The following is a 19,600-nucleotide window of genomic DNA, read 5'->3' on the forward strand; positions in this document are numbered from 1 at the left end:
CCTCAGAAGGACGGTCCAGAAAGGCCTGTTTGAGCAGAGATGCAGGTGAAGTAAGGACCTGGAGTGGAGAGGGCAGGGAGAAACCAGGGGAACAGAGGGAAGAGCAAGTGCAAAGGCCCTGAGGCAGGAGCCAGGGTAGCTGGTAGGAAGGGAGCAGTAGAAGATGGCAAGGCATGGGGAGTGTGCCAGGGAGGGGTCTACAGGGACCAGGTTTGGTGCAGGATGGATTAGCAGGTGGCTGGAGTGGACCAGATTAGCAAGAGGCCATGAAGAAGTAGGTGCCCATTACCCTGATGAGAGGCCATGTCTGGGATGGGAGATTGGAGAGTTGGGTGTTGGTGCAACCAGAGAAGGTTTCTTGGAGGAGGTGGGCAGATCCGAGCTAAGCCCCAGGTGATAAAGGGAACTTTGATGGGTGATATGAATCGGAGGGTTCTCCAAGAAGGGCCTGAGTTTGGGATGTGAGTTAGTGGGAGGGCCACAGGGGTGGTGAGGAGCCTCGGCCTGGCGGTGGCCTCTGGCCCATCTGTTCCCAGATGGAGACTTGCCAGGCCTCCCCCAGTGGCTCTCTGCCCGTGCCCCTCTCCCCCCTCCAGTGGATGATGTCTTTTTCTTCCGGTTGGCTCTCCGTGTCCTCACGGCATCCTGCCATGTCCTGGGGTGAGGCGCTGGTGCCACTGTTCTGAGGAGGAGCTGGCCACAGGGCGAACAGGGCTTCCCGCTTCCCTGTAGGGCTGTGGGGCAGCGTCCAGCAACTTGGGGTGCATCCACCATCCACCGAGGCTGGTTCTCGGCTGCTTTCTTGGCTGGGCCACCTGGGCAGGCAGCTCTGTGGAGCAGGGTGGCCATGGCCTTCACCCTGTCCCCGTCCTCCGCAGGTGCTGGTGGCCGAGGAGAACGTGGACTTCCGCATCCACGTGGAGAACCAGACGCGGGCCCGGGACGACGTGAGCCGTAAGCAGCTGCGGCTGTACCAGCTCTACAGCAGGACGAGCGGCAAGCACATCCAGGTGCTGGGCCGCAGGATCAGCGCGCGCGGCGAGGACGGCGACAAGTATGGTAGGTGCCCGCCGCCACCCCCGGAGGCCTCGTCCTGGGTCTCGCCCTGAGCGCTGAGCCCCTGGGCCTTGGTCCCCTGGTGTGGCGACCCCAGGATCCGCGGTCCTAGCTGAATGTGGGACCAGAGGTGCTGTGGCTGGGAGCACCCCGGAGAGCGGCGGTGGTTGGGGGCACCGGTGGCCCTGCAGGTCCTGCAGCAGGTGGCCGCCTTGTGTGCCCTGCTCAGCCCCAGGCACAGGCCTCTGGCCTCCGGCCTCCAGATCGCTCTGGATGCGCTTCGTTGGGGGTGGGTGGGGGACCAGTCTGGCGCATGCGCAGTGCCTGGGCGGCTCTGGTGCACGCGGCTTTCCAGCTTGAGTTTGTGGATGTGGTCTCCCTGACCTGCCCTTGACCCTGGGAGGGCCTGGTCCTCCTCTGGGGAGTTTGGGCGCCCTCAGCCAAGCCCCCATGCTGAAGCTGCACCCACAAGACCTCAGCCGCCCTGAGGGGTGCATCGGGGACAGTCGCTGAAGGTATACTTGGCGCGCAGGTCATTTATCCAAAGTCACCAGGCTGGGCCTCGCCTCCTGGTTCTTGCCCTCTTGGAAAGCAATGCCCCATGGGTTCCTGCCTGGGTCCTGGGAGGCATCCCGGCCCACAGGAGCCGGGCCGTGGGTGGCCGAGGCAGGTGGCTGGGGCAGGGTCCTCCAGTGCTGCTGGCCTGCCACTCTGGCCTTTCTGGAATGGTGCCCCCCTCCCCGTCTCCGCCCAGCAACCCTGCCCATTGCGGTCAGGACATGACAATAAGACAAATAATTTCTTGGACCCTTTATCTTGGACACCATTTATTTTCCCCAAGCCCCAGGGCAGGCCTGACCCTGTGGTAGGGCCTTAGTGTGGCAGCTGCGGCGGCACTGGGGGCTGGGCTGGGCCAGGCTGGGCAGGGCCGCCGCTGGGCTCTTGCTGCTGGGGCCAGCTGCCTGCTCTCGGCCCCCCACTCCTCACTGGCTCCCGGCCCCCCTTTCCCCTCTCCTGGCCTGGTTCTGGCCCCTTCTCCTCTTTGTTTCTGTCCATCTCTGTCCCTCCCTCTGTCCACAGCTTCTCTGCCCCCCCCCCCCGTCTCCTGGGCCCTCTGATGGCCGCCTCTCTGGGCCCCTCTGCAGATGCCTGGCTTTGCTGGGCAGACCCAGGTGGTGGTTTTCCCTGGGATCTTCTGTCCAGTTGCTGCCAGGAAGGGGCAGCTGGCTGGCCGGGCAGGAGGAGGTACCCTCCCGGGGAGCCCCTGGAGCTCCTGCTGGCCCCGCCAGCCTGGAAGAGTACAGGGGGCCAGACTCTGGCCTGAACCATCTGTCCCCACCCTGGAAAAGGAGGTAGGAGCTGGGGAGGGAGAGGAGCCCAGAAGTTACTGGCCTGTCACTCTGAAGCCACCTGTCCCCCCACTTCCTTTGCCTGACTGGGAGCTCAGGCAGCCTTGCCTGCTGTGTGACCTCGGACAAGCTCTTGGCCTTTTCTGGGCCTTTTCTGTTCTGTACACTAGGAGGCTGGGCCTAGAGTGGCGCTTCTTTAATGTTAACAAGCCTGTGAATCACCTCGGGTCCTGACAAATGCCCGTGTCCCCCGTGGGGGTCTGCAGTGGGCCTGGGCTCCTGCCTTCCTCGTGTGCACTCAGGTGGGGCCGTGGAGCCCATCTCTGAGTTTCGAGGAACCAGCGCATCTTGGACACTCTTCTCCCGCTGCAGACTCTTGAACTTAGTCCTTGTCGCTTAAGGACTATATTTATGGATCCTCCAGGCCCCCAACACCCAGGGCGACAGGGGCCTTGCAGGCTGCTGCTGTTCCACTTAAAAGTCCCATTAGAAACGCAGATGAGGCCGAGGGACCCCATCTGTGAGCCCTGGGAAAGGAAGTGAGACAATGGACCAACCGGGGTTTCCAATCTAGATGATCAATACAAATATTATTGGAAGGGTGATTTATGTGGCCTGGGCAGGAGGCTGGGCTGCTCTGTGGGGCTGCAGTAGGGGCCCCCCGCCTTGCCTGGGGGAGGGGTGGCCTGGGGCCCAGCGCTGTTCCGGAACCTGCTCCCTCTTCTCAGGACGGGGCGCAGCTGGGGACTGTGACGCCCACTGAGCCAGCATCGCAGCACTGTCTAACATGCTGCTGGGAATTCCAGCCCACGCCAAGTCCAGACGGAGTCCCTCTGAACGCCTAGGGTCAGGAGTCCTCACAGACACCAGGGGCTCAGGCCGAGAAGCCGGCACCCCGGGCCTTGCCTGCACGACAGGCGCCGGTCCCCCTGCCCAACTCATTCAGGGCTTTGCAGCTGCAGTGGTCCTCTGGGAGCTCTGCAGCTGCCACACTAGGGCCCTTGGTGTTCTGCAAGAGGGTCTCCTGTGGTCCCCTGAAGCTTTCCCAGCACTCTGGTGGCCGGGGGTGGCCTGTTCCAGGTACAGGGTGCTTTCGTAGCTTTGCTCTGGAGGGGACACAGCTGGCCAGAGGGCTGGCAGCCGAGGAGGAGTGTGCTGGCAGGCAGGGGCCTTCTTGCCCTTGGTCCTGGTCACCTCTGTCCTGCAGGAGGGCATTGCCTTGAAAACAGCAGGACACCTGGTTCCTGTTGCATGACCATTACTGGGCAAGAGTCTCTGGCTCTGGACTGGGTTTCTTCCTCTGCCAAATGGGGATCAGTGGTCCCTGTTCTACCTGTTTCTGAGGTGGACGGGCTGAGCCTAGGATGTCCAGCTGTGGGAAGTGGGCGGCCGAGTGGTGGGGCTGGACTCTTAGCAGGGAGGCCCAGGGCCCCCCGCAGGGTGTGGTCAGAGCCCCTGCCATGGAGGGGACTGTGGAGGCCCACCTGGTCTTGCAGGCCTCAGGATTGGTCACTCCTGCCTAATTTCCCTTGCACAAAGGACTTCTCTATTTGAGGATAAATAAAAAAGTTTGAAAACCCCATTCTGCGGTCAGCCAGCCTCCCGGCCAAGAGTGCCCAGAGCAGCTCCGAGCAGACCAGCAGGGCCAGGAGTGCTGGCCGAGGGCGGGATGCCCGGGTTGCGCGGGCTCGCGGTCCGAGGGCATTTGAACCTGGGCTCCTCCACTCAGGCGGTGTAGACCATGGGCCCAGTTGGCCTCCCTGGTCCAGTTGTCTCTTCCACAGAATGGGGGTCACTGAAATGAGAGCGAGCCTCTGGCCTGCAGGCTAGGCGAGGACTAAGGGAGACCTAGTAACCACCTGGACGCACGGGCAGTTGGGGAGGAGGGTTCCCCCCGGGAATGGGTTCCTGAGAATTCCAAAGGGCCCCGGCGGGAAGGGGGCTTCCTCTCCCGTCTGGGAGGCTCTGGTGTGTGGGGTGCAGGTGGATGAGGCCTCGTCACGTGGTTCTGAGGGCAGGTCTCAGGGCAGAGCAGGAAGGGGGGCTCAGGTGTGGGGCATCTTGTGGGGCTTTTTGCTGAACTGGTCGGGGGGCCCTCCTGTCCCTGTGTCCCTTTGCTGGTACTTGCTGGAGGGCTAGGTGTGGAATGACTGGTGTGGCTGGGGCTGCAGGGACCCCGGCTCTGAGTCCAACCCCCAGGCCATCCTCCACCCCCCAGTCCAAACGTCACTCCCGCCCTGGTGCAGGGGCACTCTTGTCACTTAGACTAAAGGCTCTTGAGTCTTCCCGAAGGCCTGCGCAGGCCCAGCCCCTGAGACTGCCCCCATCACCGCTGGGCCCCCATGCCTTGCCCCTGGCTCCTCGAGCCATGTCCCTCTGGCTTGAGGACACTGTCCCCAGAGTTCTCGTAACTGCGCCTCCCTTCATGGTGGTTTTCCTCCTGGTGCGATGGCTGCCCGAAGGCCCCTTGGCTCTTAAGTATTTGGCTCTTGGTCTGGTGGGTGCTTCCGTTTGGTCCTGCAGACCCTGTGTCCCGAGCCTGTCGCTGAGGTGCTCAGTATGCATCTGAGCAAGTGGATACGGGGTCTTGGTGCGCCTGGGAGTGTGGCGGGGTCACTGTCACTGGGGCACCGGGGCGTGTTTGGCACCGTGCTGCGCGATGGTGTGTGTGGCAGGTCACGGCTCTTCCTTCCTCCTCTGGCCTTGGACCAACCCACAGACCTGCCCTGGCCGGGGTGGGGGTGGGCTTCCTCTCAGGCTTAGTCTCCTGCCCTCTGGGCTCCTGTCACATGACCTCTGTCTCCAGTGGGAAGTGGTCCCCTGTCTTGTCCACTTCCCAGTTGCCGTGGTACCTAGAGCGACAGCGAGGGTTAAATGCAGCTTCTGATCAGCTCTATTGATTTTCTTCCCCTCTTCCCTTCTGGTGAGCCCACGTGGCCTGCGAACGCCCTCCAGGGACTTCAGAAGGGGAACTGGAGGACAGGCCTCAGTGGGCATGTGTGTGTGTGTGTGTGGTGGGGGGGGACAGGGACAGGGAGAGGAGATGGGGGGGCGTCTCTAGGGAGGAGACCCTCCTCCCCTCCTGGCCTCCTGTCTGTCCACCTGGCCCACCTTCAGAGAGCAGCAGGGAGGGCTGACCCAGTGTGACCTCCCAGCACCTCTGGGGCCAAGGGCATTCTTCGCTGGAGGACGATGCCGGGCACTGGGCCAGCAGCTCGGTCAGCACTAGAACTGTCGCCGCGGGTGGCTGCAGTGCCCTGTGCGCCCCGTGTGGCCCGAGCCCCTGTAGTCCTGGGGAGCCTGCCCACGGTCTGGCCATGTTCTCTGTGGTGCTTCTCTGGGCCCCGGTTCCCGTGTCTCTGGCTGGCTCCGTCCCTCCCTAGGTCTCTGGCTGCCTCTCGGCATCTTTCACTCCTGTCCCCATCTTTGAGGCCAGAGTGTTCAGAGGGAGGCCCAGCACCTGTCCCGCAGTCCACTTGGCCATCTGAGCCCCTCCTTTCTCCTGTGTCACCGCAGGCCTGTGCTGCGTCTGCCCTCAGGCTCCCGTCCCTGGGCCTGAGTCTTTGGCTCTGGGCTGCTCTGCCTGTCCCCAAGGAGCCCTGCTGTGTGTCTTTGGCCAGGTGACACAGCTGCTCAGTTCATGTCCCATTTCTGCACCTGTGAGCAGGTCACAGCCCCGCCTCAGGTTGTGGTGAGGTCCTGGGAGGCAGTGGGGCTCTACGTCCTTTCCCGACACCTTCCTGCACCCAGCATGGCTGGGCCATCCCTGGGGGTGCCTGCTCAGTGGGCTCTGCTTTTGGGGGAGCTGTGGCAGGGGTTCCCTATCTTGACTCCACCTTGGGTCTGTGCAGCGCCTTTGTCCCTTCTCCAGAGGGAAGGTTCCCTGGCTGGCTGGCTGTCATCTAGTTCTGTCCTGGGTGCCTCTCAAGGTCACCTTAGGGATCCCTCCTTCCTCAAAGTCACTTGGAAGTGGAGGCGGGAGGGATGGGCCTCTGTTTCTTGCTCTGATGGCCTCTCTGCCCCCTGAGTTCTGCCCACGGGAATGAAGCCCAGGAGAAGACACCACCCCCACTCAGTGCTGTTACTATTCCTCCCAGGAGGGGATGTGGGGGAGAGGGAGGGGGAGAGGGAGATAGACCCCTAAGACCCAAACTTCAGGCAGCCTGCCTAGGTGTGACTCTTAGCTCCCTCACTGTGTGGCCCTGGGGACAGTCTTCCTGCCTGTGCAGTAGGGATGAGGACCAGAGTTCTAACCTCACAAGGACTTTGTAAAAACTTTTTTGGTACTAGGGATTGAACTCAGGGGCACTCAACCACTGAGCCACACCCCCAGCCCTTTTTGCTATTTTATTTAGAGACAGGGTCTCACTGAGCTGCTTAGCACCTCGCTAAGTTGCTGAGGCTGGCTTTGAACTTGCGATCCTCCTGCCTCAGCCTCCTGAGCCCCGTTGGGGGCGGGCAGGGGAGGTTTACAGGCATGTGCCACCGTGCCCAGCCCTCACAGGACTCTTGTTGGGAGTACTGACACAGCACATGGAAGGTAGTTTGCAGAGTGCCTGCTCCTCAGAAACTCTCCATAAATGTGAGTTACTGATACGATCTAGCCAGACAAAGCTAAAGGGGTCTTAACGGGTCACCTGTCCTGGTTCAGAGGGAAAGGGTTTCTTCCTTTGTCACACAGCAAGGGTTTTATCTTTGATACTGAGGCTGGGGATGAGTGGGAGCCCAGCATTTTAGCAAGTGGCCTGAGTGACACCAGGAACCTCAGCAGGAAGGAGCAGACTGGTCAAGGGCATCGACTGAAGTCAGAGGCCGAGTCTACACCCCTCCGCCTGTGTCACAGCTGAGTGCCCTTGGGCATGTCCCTTCACCTCCCTGAGTCTCCGTTTTAGCTTCTGGGTTTTGCTACTGCAGATTGAGCCCAGGGACACTTTACCACTGAGCTCTATCCTCGGCCCTTTTTATTCTTAATTTTTAAAAAAATATATATATTTTTAGTTGTAGATGGACAAAATACATTAATTTTGTTTATTTATTTTTATGAGATGCCGAGGATGGAACCCAGTGCCTTACAGGTGTGAGGCAAGCACTCTACCGCTGAGCCACACCCCAGCCCCCTTTTTATTCTTAATTTTGACACAGGGTCTTGCTAAATTGTGTAGGTGACCAAATTGCTGAGGCTAGACTTGAACTTGAGATCCTCCTGTCTCAGCCTCCTGACTTGCTGGGATCACAGGTGTGTACCACACGCCCAACTCTCCTTACTTCTCAGTGTTGGTCATACCTATATGGCGAGCTGTTCATGTACCTGTTAGAACTTACTTATTGGTCATTTCCCACCAGCCAGGCCTGGAATAGGGGCTGGATATCACAGAGATAATAAGTAGGTAGATCCTTGTCCCCATCGTACTTACCTTCTTGTAAGTGGGAACAGACAAACAGGGTAACGAATTGTGTTAGCTTTCCGTCACTGTAACAACACACCTGAGAGAATCAACTTCAAAAGAGGAAAGGTTTCTTTTGGTTCAGTTTTGGAGGTCTGGCCCATTGTCAGTTGGCTCATTGCTTTTGGGCCTTGGTGAGGCAGCATGTCCCAGCAGGAGTTAGTGTCGGGGGAGGCCCTTACCTCAGGGTCACCTGGAAGCAAAAAAAGAAGCAAGAGGGGTGTAAGCTCCAATTTTCCCTCCAAGGACATACTCCCAGTGACCCTACTTCCTCCCATGAGGCCAACACCTCTTAACAGGTTCTGCCACCTCCCAACAGTGCCATGGGCTGGGGACTGAGCCCTTCTTGCTGGGGCCTTTGAGGGGACCCTTATTCAAACTTTAACACAGGATAGTGTAGGAGGTTGAGGCAGGCTGGACTTGGGGAGGTGGCCCCAACATTACACAGCCTGGTCAAGGAAGGCCTCTCTGAGGAGGTGACATCTGAGTGGCCATCTGGAGATGAGGAGCCCCTATGGGATGCTCTGGGCAAGGCAGCCTCCAGGCGGCTGGGCCAGCAAGTGCACAGGGCCTGAGGCAGGAGCATGCTGGGTGTGTGAGAAGAGCGGCTGCTGGCTGGGGCAGGAGGAGGGCGGGAGGGCAGGGGCCAGGGATGTAGGTCCTAGTCAAGAGTTTGGATTTTATTCTAAGTGGGTTGAAGATCCCTAGGAGGTTTTTAGCAGGGAAGAGATGTAATTAAATTGATATTTTAGAAGGATTCCTCTGGCTGATGTGTGCAGGGGAGACCAGTGGGCCAGGGTGGTAGAGGGAGCCCCTGCTGAATTGCTCAAGCTGGCTGGAGAGGAGTCACCACCCACCCCTCGGCCTGGCCTGCCGCAGGCCCCAAGAATGGAACCGAGAGAAGGCTTCAGGCTTCTGAGAGCTGCATCCTGGGGACGTGGGTGTTGGGAGGGGGTGAGGGACGCTGGGCGAACCTGGCCTGGGTGGAGTCTCTCTCCTTCTCTCTCTGAGAACGGCTGCTGCTATTACTCCCTGAGGACTTTACATAATTCTGGCCCAGGTCCCTCCTCATTATGTCATGCGCTGAGCAGAGTCTAGGTCACTCCTCTGCAGGCTGTTGGGGGTGGGCGGGAAGGACAGGCTCTGTCTCCTCTGGCACGGAGGCTGCCAGGCGCAGACCCCCTGGTGCTGCGGAGGGGGTGGAGGTGCAGTCCGGCCCAGCCCAGGCCAGTTCTGCGGGCAGCTCCAGCAGAGGCCAGGCGCCCGCTGGCCACCCTGGCCAAGAGCGGTGGGGGTTTCACCGGGAGGCAGGGCTCCCCAGAGCTGGGACCTCGTCCCTGAGCTCAGGAATCTGCAGAAGAGGCGCGGGGTCTGAACCTCTGGCCTCCTCCAGAGACCCTCCAGCTGTGGGCATGTGCGGCGTTGGTGGGCTGGCACGGGATCAGAGCTTGGGCACGGTGGAGGCTCTTCTGAGGATGGAGGCCGGCAGAGCGGAGTCTCCCTGGGACTTACCTGGGGTGTCCTGGGCCCCAGCCCCATGGTCACCGCTGGAACGGGAAAGGCTCCGGGCCGGGCGCTCCCTGGGCAGCAGGCGGGGCAGCAGGTGGCCTTGGGAGCGGGTCCCCTGTGCGCACACGTCCTGGTTTTTCCACTGTTTTTTTTTTTTTTTTTTTTTTAGGAAAACAGCTTGGTTTTTCAGTTTTTAGGAAACTTAAACCCCAGTTGCTGCCGCCCCTCCCCATCCTCGGAGAGCGGAGCTGCCGTGTCCTACAGTCCTCGCGGTGGGTCCATTTTCTCGGTGCGGAGACCGAGGCCCGCGGGTCCTTGCGCATGCGCCTCCCCTCCCTGCGCTCCAGCGCCGGCACCCCAATACCTCCGCTGCCGGGTGGAAGCCCCCGGGTTGTCCTGATCCCCGAGCCCTCACCACTGCGAGGCCAGAGCGTGGTGAGGGGACGGAGGAAGCCACCCCGGGAGTGGAGCTCCGGCCGGGGACAGGGCCTGGACCAGGGGCAGCGGGGCAGCCGGGCCTCGCCAGCTCAGTGGGTTCAGGTTCCTGACTCAGTGTCCCCTGGGGGCGGTGGAGAAGTCAGCCTCCCGTCCCCAGAGTGCCTGGATTCCTGTTAGATCTTTAAATTTTATGTAAATTCCTTTCCCCCCTTGGAAAGGGGGGTGGTGGTGTTTAATTAGCAGCGGTGTCAAAGGCGGGCTGAATTAATTACTGGAAATCCCGAGCTCCACCTGGTTTCAATTTGCACAACAGGGTACCGGGGGCTATATTTGTGATTTTTTTTTTTTTATTAAAATCATACCTAGAGTATTTTAGGGGCACTGAGGTACACATTTTGTGGCTCCAAGGATACTGTACTCAGGAATTTGGGGCTGTGATGTTTGTTATGGAGAAGCAAGTCCCTTGTCACTGGAATTAAACTTTTGTGGGTGAGGGAGGGGCAGGTGCTGGGAAGCAAAGGGTCAGGGAAGGCTGAGAGAGAATTCCTACAGCCAAAGAAAGCAGCTGTGGGAGGGGAAGTGCTGCTGGGGGAACCAGACATGGGGGTTCACAGGCAGAGAGCAAAGGGAGCTCAGAGAGGTTGTATGACCTACTCAAGTCACACAGCACCCTGCTGGGGAAAAGTGTGGTCTGGCAGAGAGAAGGGAAGGGTCTGGACAGAGCATGCCTAAGGGAGGGACAGTCACCCTTTAGTTTCTTGAGCTCCCGTTCAGTCAGGAGTTTAGAGGCTCCGCACTGGTTACCCAGAGGGAGGCCTTGTGGAACACGGTGGTCTAGCATGGTGTGTCCTACCCTGGATGAGGAGGAACTGGGTCCGGATTGGGACTTCTGGCCCTTGGGAGATAGTTAGTTACCCTGTAGCTTTGGTGCCCAACGGGAGGGAAGTGGAACATCTTGAATCCCTTTCCCTGGGCGTGTGTCTCCTCCCAGTGTCTTGCTGCATCGCAGGCAGAGGTGTCGGGGCACCTGCAGGGGTTCTGGTGTCTGCCTGGGGAAGAGCCTCCATCTGACTTGTGTGCGCTCGTGAGTCGGCCTGCTCCCTGCATCCAGAGACCGAGGCTTCTCAGGGGTGCCGCTGTTGGACCTGCGGTGGGGAGTGGAGTGGGGGGACTGGAGAACTGGGGTGACGGGGAGGAGGGAACACTGGTGTCTAGCCATGGGACAGAACGGCAGCAGGAGCCCTCTGGGTCCCACGTAGGAGCAGAGAGGCTGGAAGGCAGGACAGATGCTCCCAGCGTCCTTCTCTGGGCCCTGGGGGCACGGTGCTTTCATGGGACCTGACAGAGGGTCCCTCTGCCTGATTTGGGGGGACAGAGGGACCAGGGATAGAGTCAGGGACCAGGTTGCTGAGCCTTTAGGACTAGACTTTAAAAAACCTGTCTTGTTCTCCTTCTGCCCTTCCAAGCCCAGCTCCTAGTGGAGACGGACACCTTCGGTAGCCAAGTGCGGATCAAGGGCAAGGAGACCGAGTTCTACCTGTGCATGAACCGGAAAGGCAAGCTCGTGGGGAAGGTGAGTGGTAGCCTGCGGTTCCTGGACCTGGGGGCTGGGCCGGTGGGGTCCTGCCAGCCCCATGTGGAAGGCCAATGGGAGTGTGCCTGTGCGGGCCCAGTTCCCACGGGCACCTCCTCCTGCCCTTCTCTGTGCCGATACCTGCAGCCAGCCAGGCACGTCGGTGGCTGGACTCTGGTCGCAGGCAGGGTCCTGGTCTCTCCTGGCAGGCAGGAGACCTGGCTTGCTCAGCCCTGAGAGAAGCCTAAGGGGCTCTGTGGCCTCCTGTCTACGTGTCCCTGACGTCTGCGAAGAGGGACGGCAGGCCAAGGGCTGTGGCTGCAGCGATCATTTTAACAATCGCCAGGGGTTTAGAGCGCCGCCCAGCAGCGGCCTCCGGAAGCCGGCCGCCTCGTCAGCGCCGGGCCTCACGGTTCTAGCATTTCAGGAAGATTTTATTACTTTGGAACTGGCAAGAGAGCTGCATGTAACAAATTAGGGCCGGGTTGGGGCGCGGGTGGGGTGGACCCAGGACTGGGGGCGTGAGCTGCTTCTCTGCGTTCCTCCTCTCCTGCTTGCTTTCAAAGGTCACCCTCTGCTACCCCTGGGGGTTAAGTGGAAGGTGCCTCTGGGGTAGCTCTGTGAAGTCAGGTTCTGTCCCCTCTCTGTAGGGACCCTCCTCACCCTCCTCCTTGGGGCAAAGCTTTGGGGGATTATTTTTGCTCATGGGGGCCTTGTTGGGGTAAAGGGAGCTGGGGACCTCTTGTGAAGGCAGGTTTGATTTCCTGAATCCCCAGCTCTTATCCCCGCCCCATACCCATACTGGCCAGGGAGGTGCAGGGAATTGTCACACGATGGTACCGGCTTCCTTTAACTGAGCACCTACTTTCTTTCAGGCATTAAGCAAAAGTGCTTCCAAATAATCCCAGAGATTGGTACCAGCACCATCCCTATTTCACAGGTGGGAAAGCAGAGGCTTGGCCACGTCCAGGGGCACTTGTCCCAGATCCCACACTAGAGCTAGGCGGGATTCAATGCCTAGTTTGGAAGGAGATTATTCCAGCTGCACTGCACGTACCAGCCCAAGCAGCTCAGAGAACAAAATAATAGTAACCCAGAGCGGCGGGGATGGAGGAGTGGTTTTAATTAGTGATTCACTCCGCCAGCGCAAGGCGGGCTGGCGAGGGGGTCGGGGCAGGGGCCGGGCGCGGGCGCCCGGTCCCCTGGCCTGGCCAGTCCCCTGGCCGGCCGGCTGGCTGCTTCCTGCGGCGGCGGCCCAGCCCCACGTCAGGCGCTTTGTTCTGCTGCCCGCCTGGGCCTCCTCCCAGGCCCAACCTGCTTTGAGTTTGAGGCTCGTTTTTCTCTTTTGCTCCCCAAAGAAGGGGCTGGGCGGGAGGTGCCCGGTGCCCACCACGCCGCCTCACCAGGTTGTTCCCGGCATCCTGACCCCAGGAGGGCCATCTTGGGGTCAGAGGAGAGGCTGTCCCTGGGCCATCCCGCCGCCCTCCGCCCCTGGGCTGGCCGCTGAGTCACCGCTTCCACAGGAGCCGGCTCTGATTTCCTGCCCCCTGGCCCTCTCTCCCGTCATTAATATTGGTGACGGTTCAGCTGGCGGGCTGTGGGCAGGAGGAGGCTGCGGCCCCCTGCCGCTCCCTCCTCTGCCCTGGGGCGCCCGCCCCAGCTCCTTTCTTCAGTGCTGACCCGGCCCAGGGTGCCCAGTCCACCTGTCCCACTCCCTGGCCGGCCAGGCCCGCCCCCTCTGGCCCCTGAGGTTGGGATCCAGCCCCTTAGGCTGCTGTCCGGGCCACGCCCTCCTGGCTGTCGGGCCCAGGTCCTGGGATTCCCCTCCTTGATGGCTGGGGTGTGTCCTTCCTTCCCTAACTCCTGCCACCGCCTGGTTCTGGCCCCACACCTTGCCAGAAATGGCTGCTCTGGCCGCCTCGCGGTGTGGGTTCCCAGGCTCCTCAGCAGCCCAGGCTTGTCCTGCCCACGCTTAGAGTCCAACACCCTCCACCTCCAGCCCAGAGCGCACCCCCAGGCCCCAGAGTCTGCCCTGGCCAGTGGTCTTCCTTCTGGCTCAGCCTTCAACTACCTCTAGCCATCCCTGGCCCTTGGTCAGTCCCCCCTAGAGTCCTCCCGCCACCCTCCCCTGCCCCTGTGCTCACCTGGGCTGTCACCGTCTGTCCTGGGTCTGTTTCCCCCACCAGCCTGGGAGCTTCTGAGGGTCAATTTGGGATCCACCTGCCCATGTTCAGCAGAGGGGTTCCAGGAGCAGCAGGGAAGTAGGAAGGGTTCTTGCTTTTCGAGGTCGACCCCGCCTCCAGCCAGAATGGCCTCCGTGGGAACCCGGGGTCAGAGGGCTCCCCTGGCCCTGAGGCTCAGCTCCCCTCATTGTGAAGCAAGGATGTGGGACTCCATAAAGTTGATCCTTTCCCTCTCGCAGCCAGGTCACCAAGCTACTCCTTTAGCTCCTGTGCAGTGGCCCAACAGGGCAGCTTCCTGACCCTGGTGCTGACCGTGGGCATTGCTGGCCAGAGCCTGCATGCCGTCCCCCCCTCTGCTACCTGTGCCAGTGGTGCCCAAGCCCTACCCGTGAGCCCCTGCGTGCTCAGGCCACTTCTCTGAAGTCACATCCACCTGGCCCAGGACGGCACTTCCCCTCACTCCAGAGTGGTTTTCAGGGTCTAGCAAGTACAACCATTGAGGGGTCCTCTTGGGGCAGCAAAGAGCTTCAGACCCTTTTAGGGTAAGGGGGCTCCCTGTCCATCAGCATACCTTTAAGATCACTTTGGTTGTAAGTAACTGAAACTCAACTCAAAATGCTTCAAGCAGAAAGAGTTTTTTGGCTTACACAGCTAAAAGGGTCTACGGGTCTGGTTTTAGGTAAGGCTTGATCCAGGGACCAGATGATGTTATCAGGGTTCAGTCTTCAGATCAAATAGAAGAACTCGGAATCCAGTATGGAAAGGAGGTCGGAGGTGGGAGTCGGGGGAGGGGATCGAATTCTACTGTGTCACTGAGGTGCTGGGAGGAGCTGTTGGCTCCCTCTCAATATGGACGCTCTGCTGCCTGAGCCAACTGAATCCGTACTTCTGGGGCCGGGGCCTGCGTGTGTTTCAATCCAAGCAGGGGATCAGCAGGCCACACCTGCTGTCAGGAGCAGAGGGGAGGGTCAGGCTCAGGTGTGGCCAGCTGCTGGTCCTCACCCACTGCTGCCTGTGCTCCTGGTGGGGCACTGGCATCACCGGAGAGAGACCTCCGGCTGTCCCCAAGCGGCGCCCAGTGCTCTGGGGGAGCCCAGCCTGTGGCCTCTGAGCTCTGGTGCTTGTTCTAGCGCCTTGACCAGCCGTCTGTGGGCTGATGGTGGCTCTGTGTGTCTGGGGCAGGGTTTGGTGGGCAGTGTCTGCTCTTCCCTGTCCTGTCTGCCCGTGGACTTCTCTGGAATAGACAGAGAAGTGAGCAAGTCAGCTCTGCAGGCCCCGTGACCTTGGGCAAGCCCCTTTGTCCAAGGCGAGCTCTGTGTCCTCCCTTGGGCAGAGGGTGGACTTCGCCTGTTAAGAGGAAGAAGTGACACCTGGACGTGGCCATGTCTGACCTGTGGTCAGCGACACATAGATGCTAAAGGAATGCGTAGGGAGACTTAGCGGGGCCAGTTAGGGGTCTCCAGCCCTCCTCTTGCTCTTCCTCCCTAATCAGTGTGTCCCCCAGGAGGGACATCCTAGGATATCGCTGGGCACTGGTCAAGCATCCGGGAGGTGGATTCTGTTTTCTTTAGATTTGTTCGTGTCACCCCCACCATATCAGTGAGGCTCTCAGACATCTACCTGCAGATGCCATGGCTGTCCCTGGCTTGGGCTAAGGAGGAGGCAGAGACGCTGAATGGTCTGGGGGAGAGTGAGGGGCGCCCAGGGGGTTCAGAAGAGGAGTAGAGAGCCTCGTGAAGGACCAGGGAGGAGGGGAGGAGGCCTGAGAGCTGAAGGGCGCTGTCTGAGAGCTTCCCAGAGGAGGCGGGCACACAGCTGACCCTGAGGGGTGAAAGTGCTCCGGGCAGGGACCTTGGGTGGCCGTTGGGTGGCAGGCAGCATGGCGAAGCCTTTGTCCCCTTTGCTCTGATTGTTTCTGAAGACCAGTTGAAGAACCTGAACTCAGGTTAGACAGGCAGCTTCCAGAATTTTCCTTGGGAGACCAGAGCCCGGGCACAACACCCCTCGCCTGCCTTTGCATTTCCTGGCTTGCCTCGCAGCGTTCCCTCACTGCTGGTCCCACTCTCACTGTCCCCTGGGTCCCAAGGGTGTCTCCAGGTCTACGCCTGTCCACTCTGCGGTCTCCCGAGAGGGCTTTCTCCCGCCTCCCTTTCTGCAAGTTCAGCGCGTCTGCAGGGCCCTGCCTGCCCTCCGATCAGAGGTGAACGCTCCTGGGAGCTGCCGCCCCGTTCCCACTTCAGACAAAAGGCTGGAGCCTGTGCCTCGGTCCGCACACAGCCAGACCTCTGGCTTCCAAGTTGGCCGGGCGGCCATTCGGAACGACGAGTGGGCCCAGCCTGAATGTGGAGTCGTTGGTTGGAAACTCGAGTGCTGCTGACCCAGGCCTTCCCATGTGTTCCACACTCGTCCCCACCGAGCCAACTGGCCGGCTCTGGGAGGTGACACAAAGCCCTGCCTACCCCACTCTCTGTCCAGGCACATCCACGGAGCCAGGCCAGTCCCAAGAAGCCCCCTGTTCTTTAATATTAACCTGAGCATGTCCCTCCTGTGGCTCAGGCTTGCTTAGAAGCAGCGTTCCTCACAGTATCTCAGGGGCGGTCCCACTTGACGGTGAGGAATTTGAGGTTGGGAGAGTGCAGGTGGCCAAGCCGAGGTGACCCAGGAAGTTGGAGGCCCTCTGGCTTCTGCCTCTGAATCCAGTGCTCCTGGTTCTTCCAGGAGGGTCCCCACATCTGCTGGGAAGCCTGGCAACCCAGGACCGTGGGCACAGGCATTGGCCACACTCATCTCCCACCCACAAGTACTGAAGGGTGCCAGTCCACGCTGGGGCGTGGTTTCCATTGAGTTTCATCCTGGTGGAGTGGACCTGGCCTGAGTAGCTGCTTCAGGTCAGGATTCGGGCAGACCTGTCAGGCTCCTTTCTGTTGCACGTGAGAGGACACAGAGTCAGCTGGTTTGGAGGAAATGGGACAGTACTGGCCCATGTGACAGTGAGGTCACTTGACCTTCAGATGTGCCTAATCCAGAGCCCAACAATGGGACGATGGCTAGACACAAGTTCCCCTCTGGGTGGCACGATGGCCGCTTCTGCTTCAGCCTTATGGATTCCTCAAGTTTAAATAGGCCTCTGTTTTTCGAGGTCACTTATGCAAAGGTCTGAAGCCACCCTGTGAATGGATGACCCGGGTCAGGTGGCCACTGTGAGCCGGTCATGGAGGCCACTTGTCACACTGGCTCCTCTGAGCTCTGTCCCTCACTCCTGTGCTCCCCTCTGTCATCTCCTCCTGTCAGAGACTCTGCAGGGCCAAACTTTGGTCAGGTTGCTGAGACTTTTCCTGGGCCCACTGTGCAATGGGGTCCTGCCCTTGACACTCGGTCACTCCCCATATCTGACAGCTCCACCTCCCCCCAGGAGATGTCTGGTCGCACTGGCCTGCCTTCAGCAGAGACCCCATTAGGTTGCTTCCTCTAGAATCCCCCTGACCCCTGACATTTCCTCTTAGTCATCTCCATCCTTTGTACCCACTGTGCTCCTCGGCTGTGAACTCTGGCTTGCCTGTGCTGTGCTGGGAGTTGAGCTCTGTCTCTCTCCCTTGCTGCAAAATCCCAGCGCCACAGCCCCTGGACTGTGGTCCACAAGGACCATTGGATCGTTTTTCTTTAACACTCTTCCTCTCTCTCCTGCAGCCTGATGGCACCAGCAAGGAGTGTGTGTTCATCGAGAAGGTTCTGGAGAACAACTACACGGCTCTGATGTCGGCCAAGTACTCTGGCTGGTATGTGGGCTTCACAAAGAAGGGGAGGCCTCGAAAGGGCCCCAAGACCCGGGAGAACCAGCAGGATGTGCACTTCATGAAGCGCTACCCCAAGGGGCAGGCAGAGCTGCAGAAGCCCTTCAAGTATACGACGGTGACCAAGCGATCTCGGAGGATCCGCCCCACGCACCCTGGCTAGGCCGAGGCCCCCGGACCCACTCACACTCCCCGAGAATGGCATCAGAGGAATATTTTTACACGAAAAATAAGGAAGAAGCTCTATTTTTGTACATTTGTGTTTAAAAGAAGACAAAAAAAAAAAAAAAAAAAAACTGAACCAAAACTCTTGGGGGGGAGGGGCGATGGGATTTTACTGTTGACTTGAAACCCCGATGACAAGACTCATGCAGAGGACTGCTGTCAGCCCACGGGTGCCTGCCCCTCTCGCTGCAGGAGTGCAGCTCTAACTTGTCCCCAGAGGACTCAACGAGGGAGCCGACACTCCGAGAAACCAAAGTTCTTTTTCCCAAAGGTTCTGAAAGCAAAGAAAGAAGGAAAAGAATAAAGAAAAAAAAAAAAAAGAAAGTAGGGCCCCTTCCCACAACGTCCCCATGTCCCCAGCCCTGCCCAGACTCAACAAAAATCGCTCTCTGGTTTGCAGTCAGTTATTTATTGTCTGCTGTCCCGAGACACCGCGCAGGGAAGGCGCCCAGCGCTCCGCGCCCGACTCCGACGACAGACGGCCTCGTCCAGCCGCGGCGCCCTGCGCGTGCGCGGTCCTGGAGGACGCTGCTGTGGACCTTCTCGCTCACGTGACTAGTACACCAATGATAAGGGGATACTTTAAAACCAGCTATATTATATATATATTATATATATAAGCTATTTATTTCACCTCTCTGTATATTGCAGTTTCATGAACAAGTATTACTGCCTCAACAATTAAAAACAACCGACAAATTATTTAAAAATCCACGAGGAGAGTGGTGGCTGGGGCCGGGCAGCTGTTCCGTGTCCTGTGGGTCTTAGTCTTTGCTCCGTGGCTAGGGCCTTGGGTCATTTGTTCCTGGATTCGCTCAGCACTGAACAGGCAGCCTCAGAGAGAGGACAGTCTGATGGGACACTGTGACTCTGTCACCCAGCATTTCCCGTGCATGGCCTACATAAGGGCCGAGGTTCAGAGCCCATGGGGAGCATCACTTTCAGGAACCCAGTGGGACCTCCCTTCATTTGTTGATTTAGTGAAGGCTGCATCCACTCAAATGTGTTCATGAAGCACCTACTAAGTGCCAGGCAGTCCCCTAGGTCTGGGGGGTCATTGAAGAACAACACACACACATACACAGAGTCCTGCCTCACAGATGGGCTAGACCAGGGGACATAGTCAGTGGGTCCAGGTCAGTTTGGCACCTGGGATTTCTGTCCTCAGACTCGAGCCTGGGGGGCGAGGAGTTTGGCTCCAGCACCTGTTCTCCAGGTGGCCCCGGGGTTGAGAGCAGACAGGAGGCGTGGGCCTCGCCCTGAGCCTGGGCTGAGTGGGAGACATGGTTCTGGCTTCTCCTGGCTCCAGCCCATGTCTCTTCCTGGTAAACTGTGTTCCTCGTGGGACAGCAGAGTGACCGAGGCCTCTGACCGTTATTCTTGGGTCCTGCTGCTGTCATCTGCCTCTCTTGAAAGCTCCTTCCCCTGAGACTGGCCAGACAGGTTCCCACAAGACCCTTGGAGAGGAGGGGATGGGGCAGGGAAGGGTTCCCTGCTGGGATGATGCCCACGTGGAGGTGCAGAGCCCCTCTCCCCCCAGGCCCTGCCCGCATGTCTGTGTCCACCTTCCCGCCCAGCTCTGGACACTTCCTTAGAGCCTGTGAAGTTCTGGAGGTGGGCAACCTCCCTGTGACCTCAGGAGCTTGCGTGGAAGGTACAGTTACTACCCCAGGAGACCGAGGCTGGGAATCTCCAAGCCAGGTGTCCAGGTCGCTAGATGAGGACGTGGTGGGGCCCCTCGCTATGTGGCTGCTGCTTGGTGGAAGCCTCTGCTTCAGGCACATTCTGGTGGCTTCCTGGGCACTGGGCCAGCATGTCCAGCCATAGCTCAGTGGGGGAGAGGCTCTCCCACCTTGACAGATGAAGAGACGGCCCAGAAAGATCGTCCACTGGCCCAGGCCCCTCAGTAAGCAGGTGATAGTCAAGACCCTTGGGATGACCCTTTCTGTCACTGTGATAGAAGGCCTGAGATAACTGCCTAAGAAGAGGTTTGTTTGGGCTCAGTCTGGAGGGTCCAGTCCGTGATCATTTG

The 19,600-nt window shown here is 59.5% G+C and overlaps 1 protein-coding gene across 1 annotated transcript in view; it reads left to right on the forward strand.

The window, feature by feature from the left end:
* Fgf18 (fibroblast growth factor 18) overlaps positions 1-18,282 on the forward strand; it is a 29,843-nt gene extending 11,561 nt beyond the window's left edge. The window contains exons 3-5 of the mRNA XM_005334124.4: positions 879-1,059; positions 11,263-11,369; positions 17,240-18,282. Coding sequence (XP_005334181.1) covers positions 879-1,059; positions 11,263-11,369; positions 17,240-17,506 — 555 coding nt within the window. The 3' untranslated portion in view covers positions 17,507-18,282. The remainder of the gene's footprint in view (positions 1-878; positions 1,060-11,262; positions 11,370-17,239) is intronic.
* Positions 18,283-19,600: the final 1,318 nt, after the last annotated feature.

The sequence above is a fragment of the Ictidomys tridecemlineatus genome, chromosome 1, assembly GCF_052094955.1.
Source record: "Ictidomys tridecemlineatus isolate mIctTri1 chromosome 1, mIctTri1.hap1, whole genome shotgun sequence".
NCBI lineage: Eukaryota > Metazoa > Chordata > Mammalia > Rodentia > Sciuridae > Ictidomys > Ictidomys tridecemlineatus.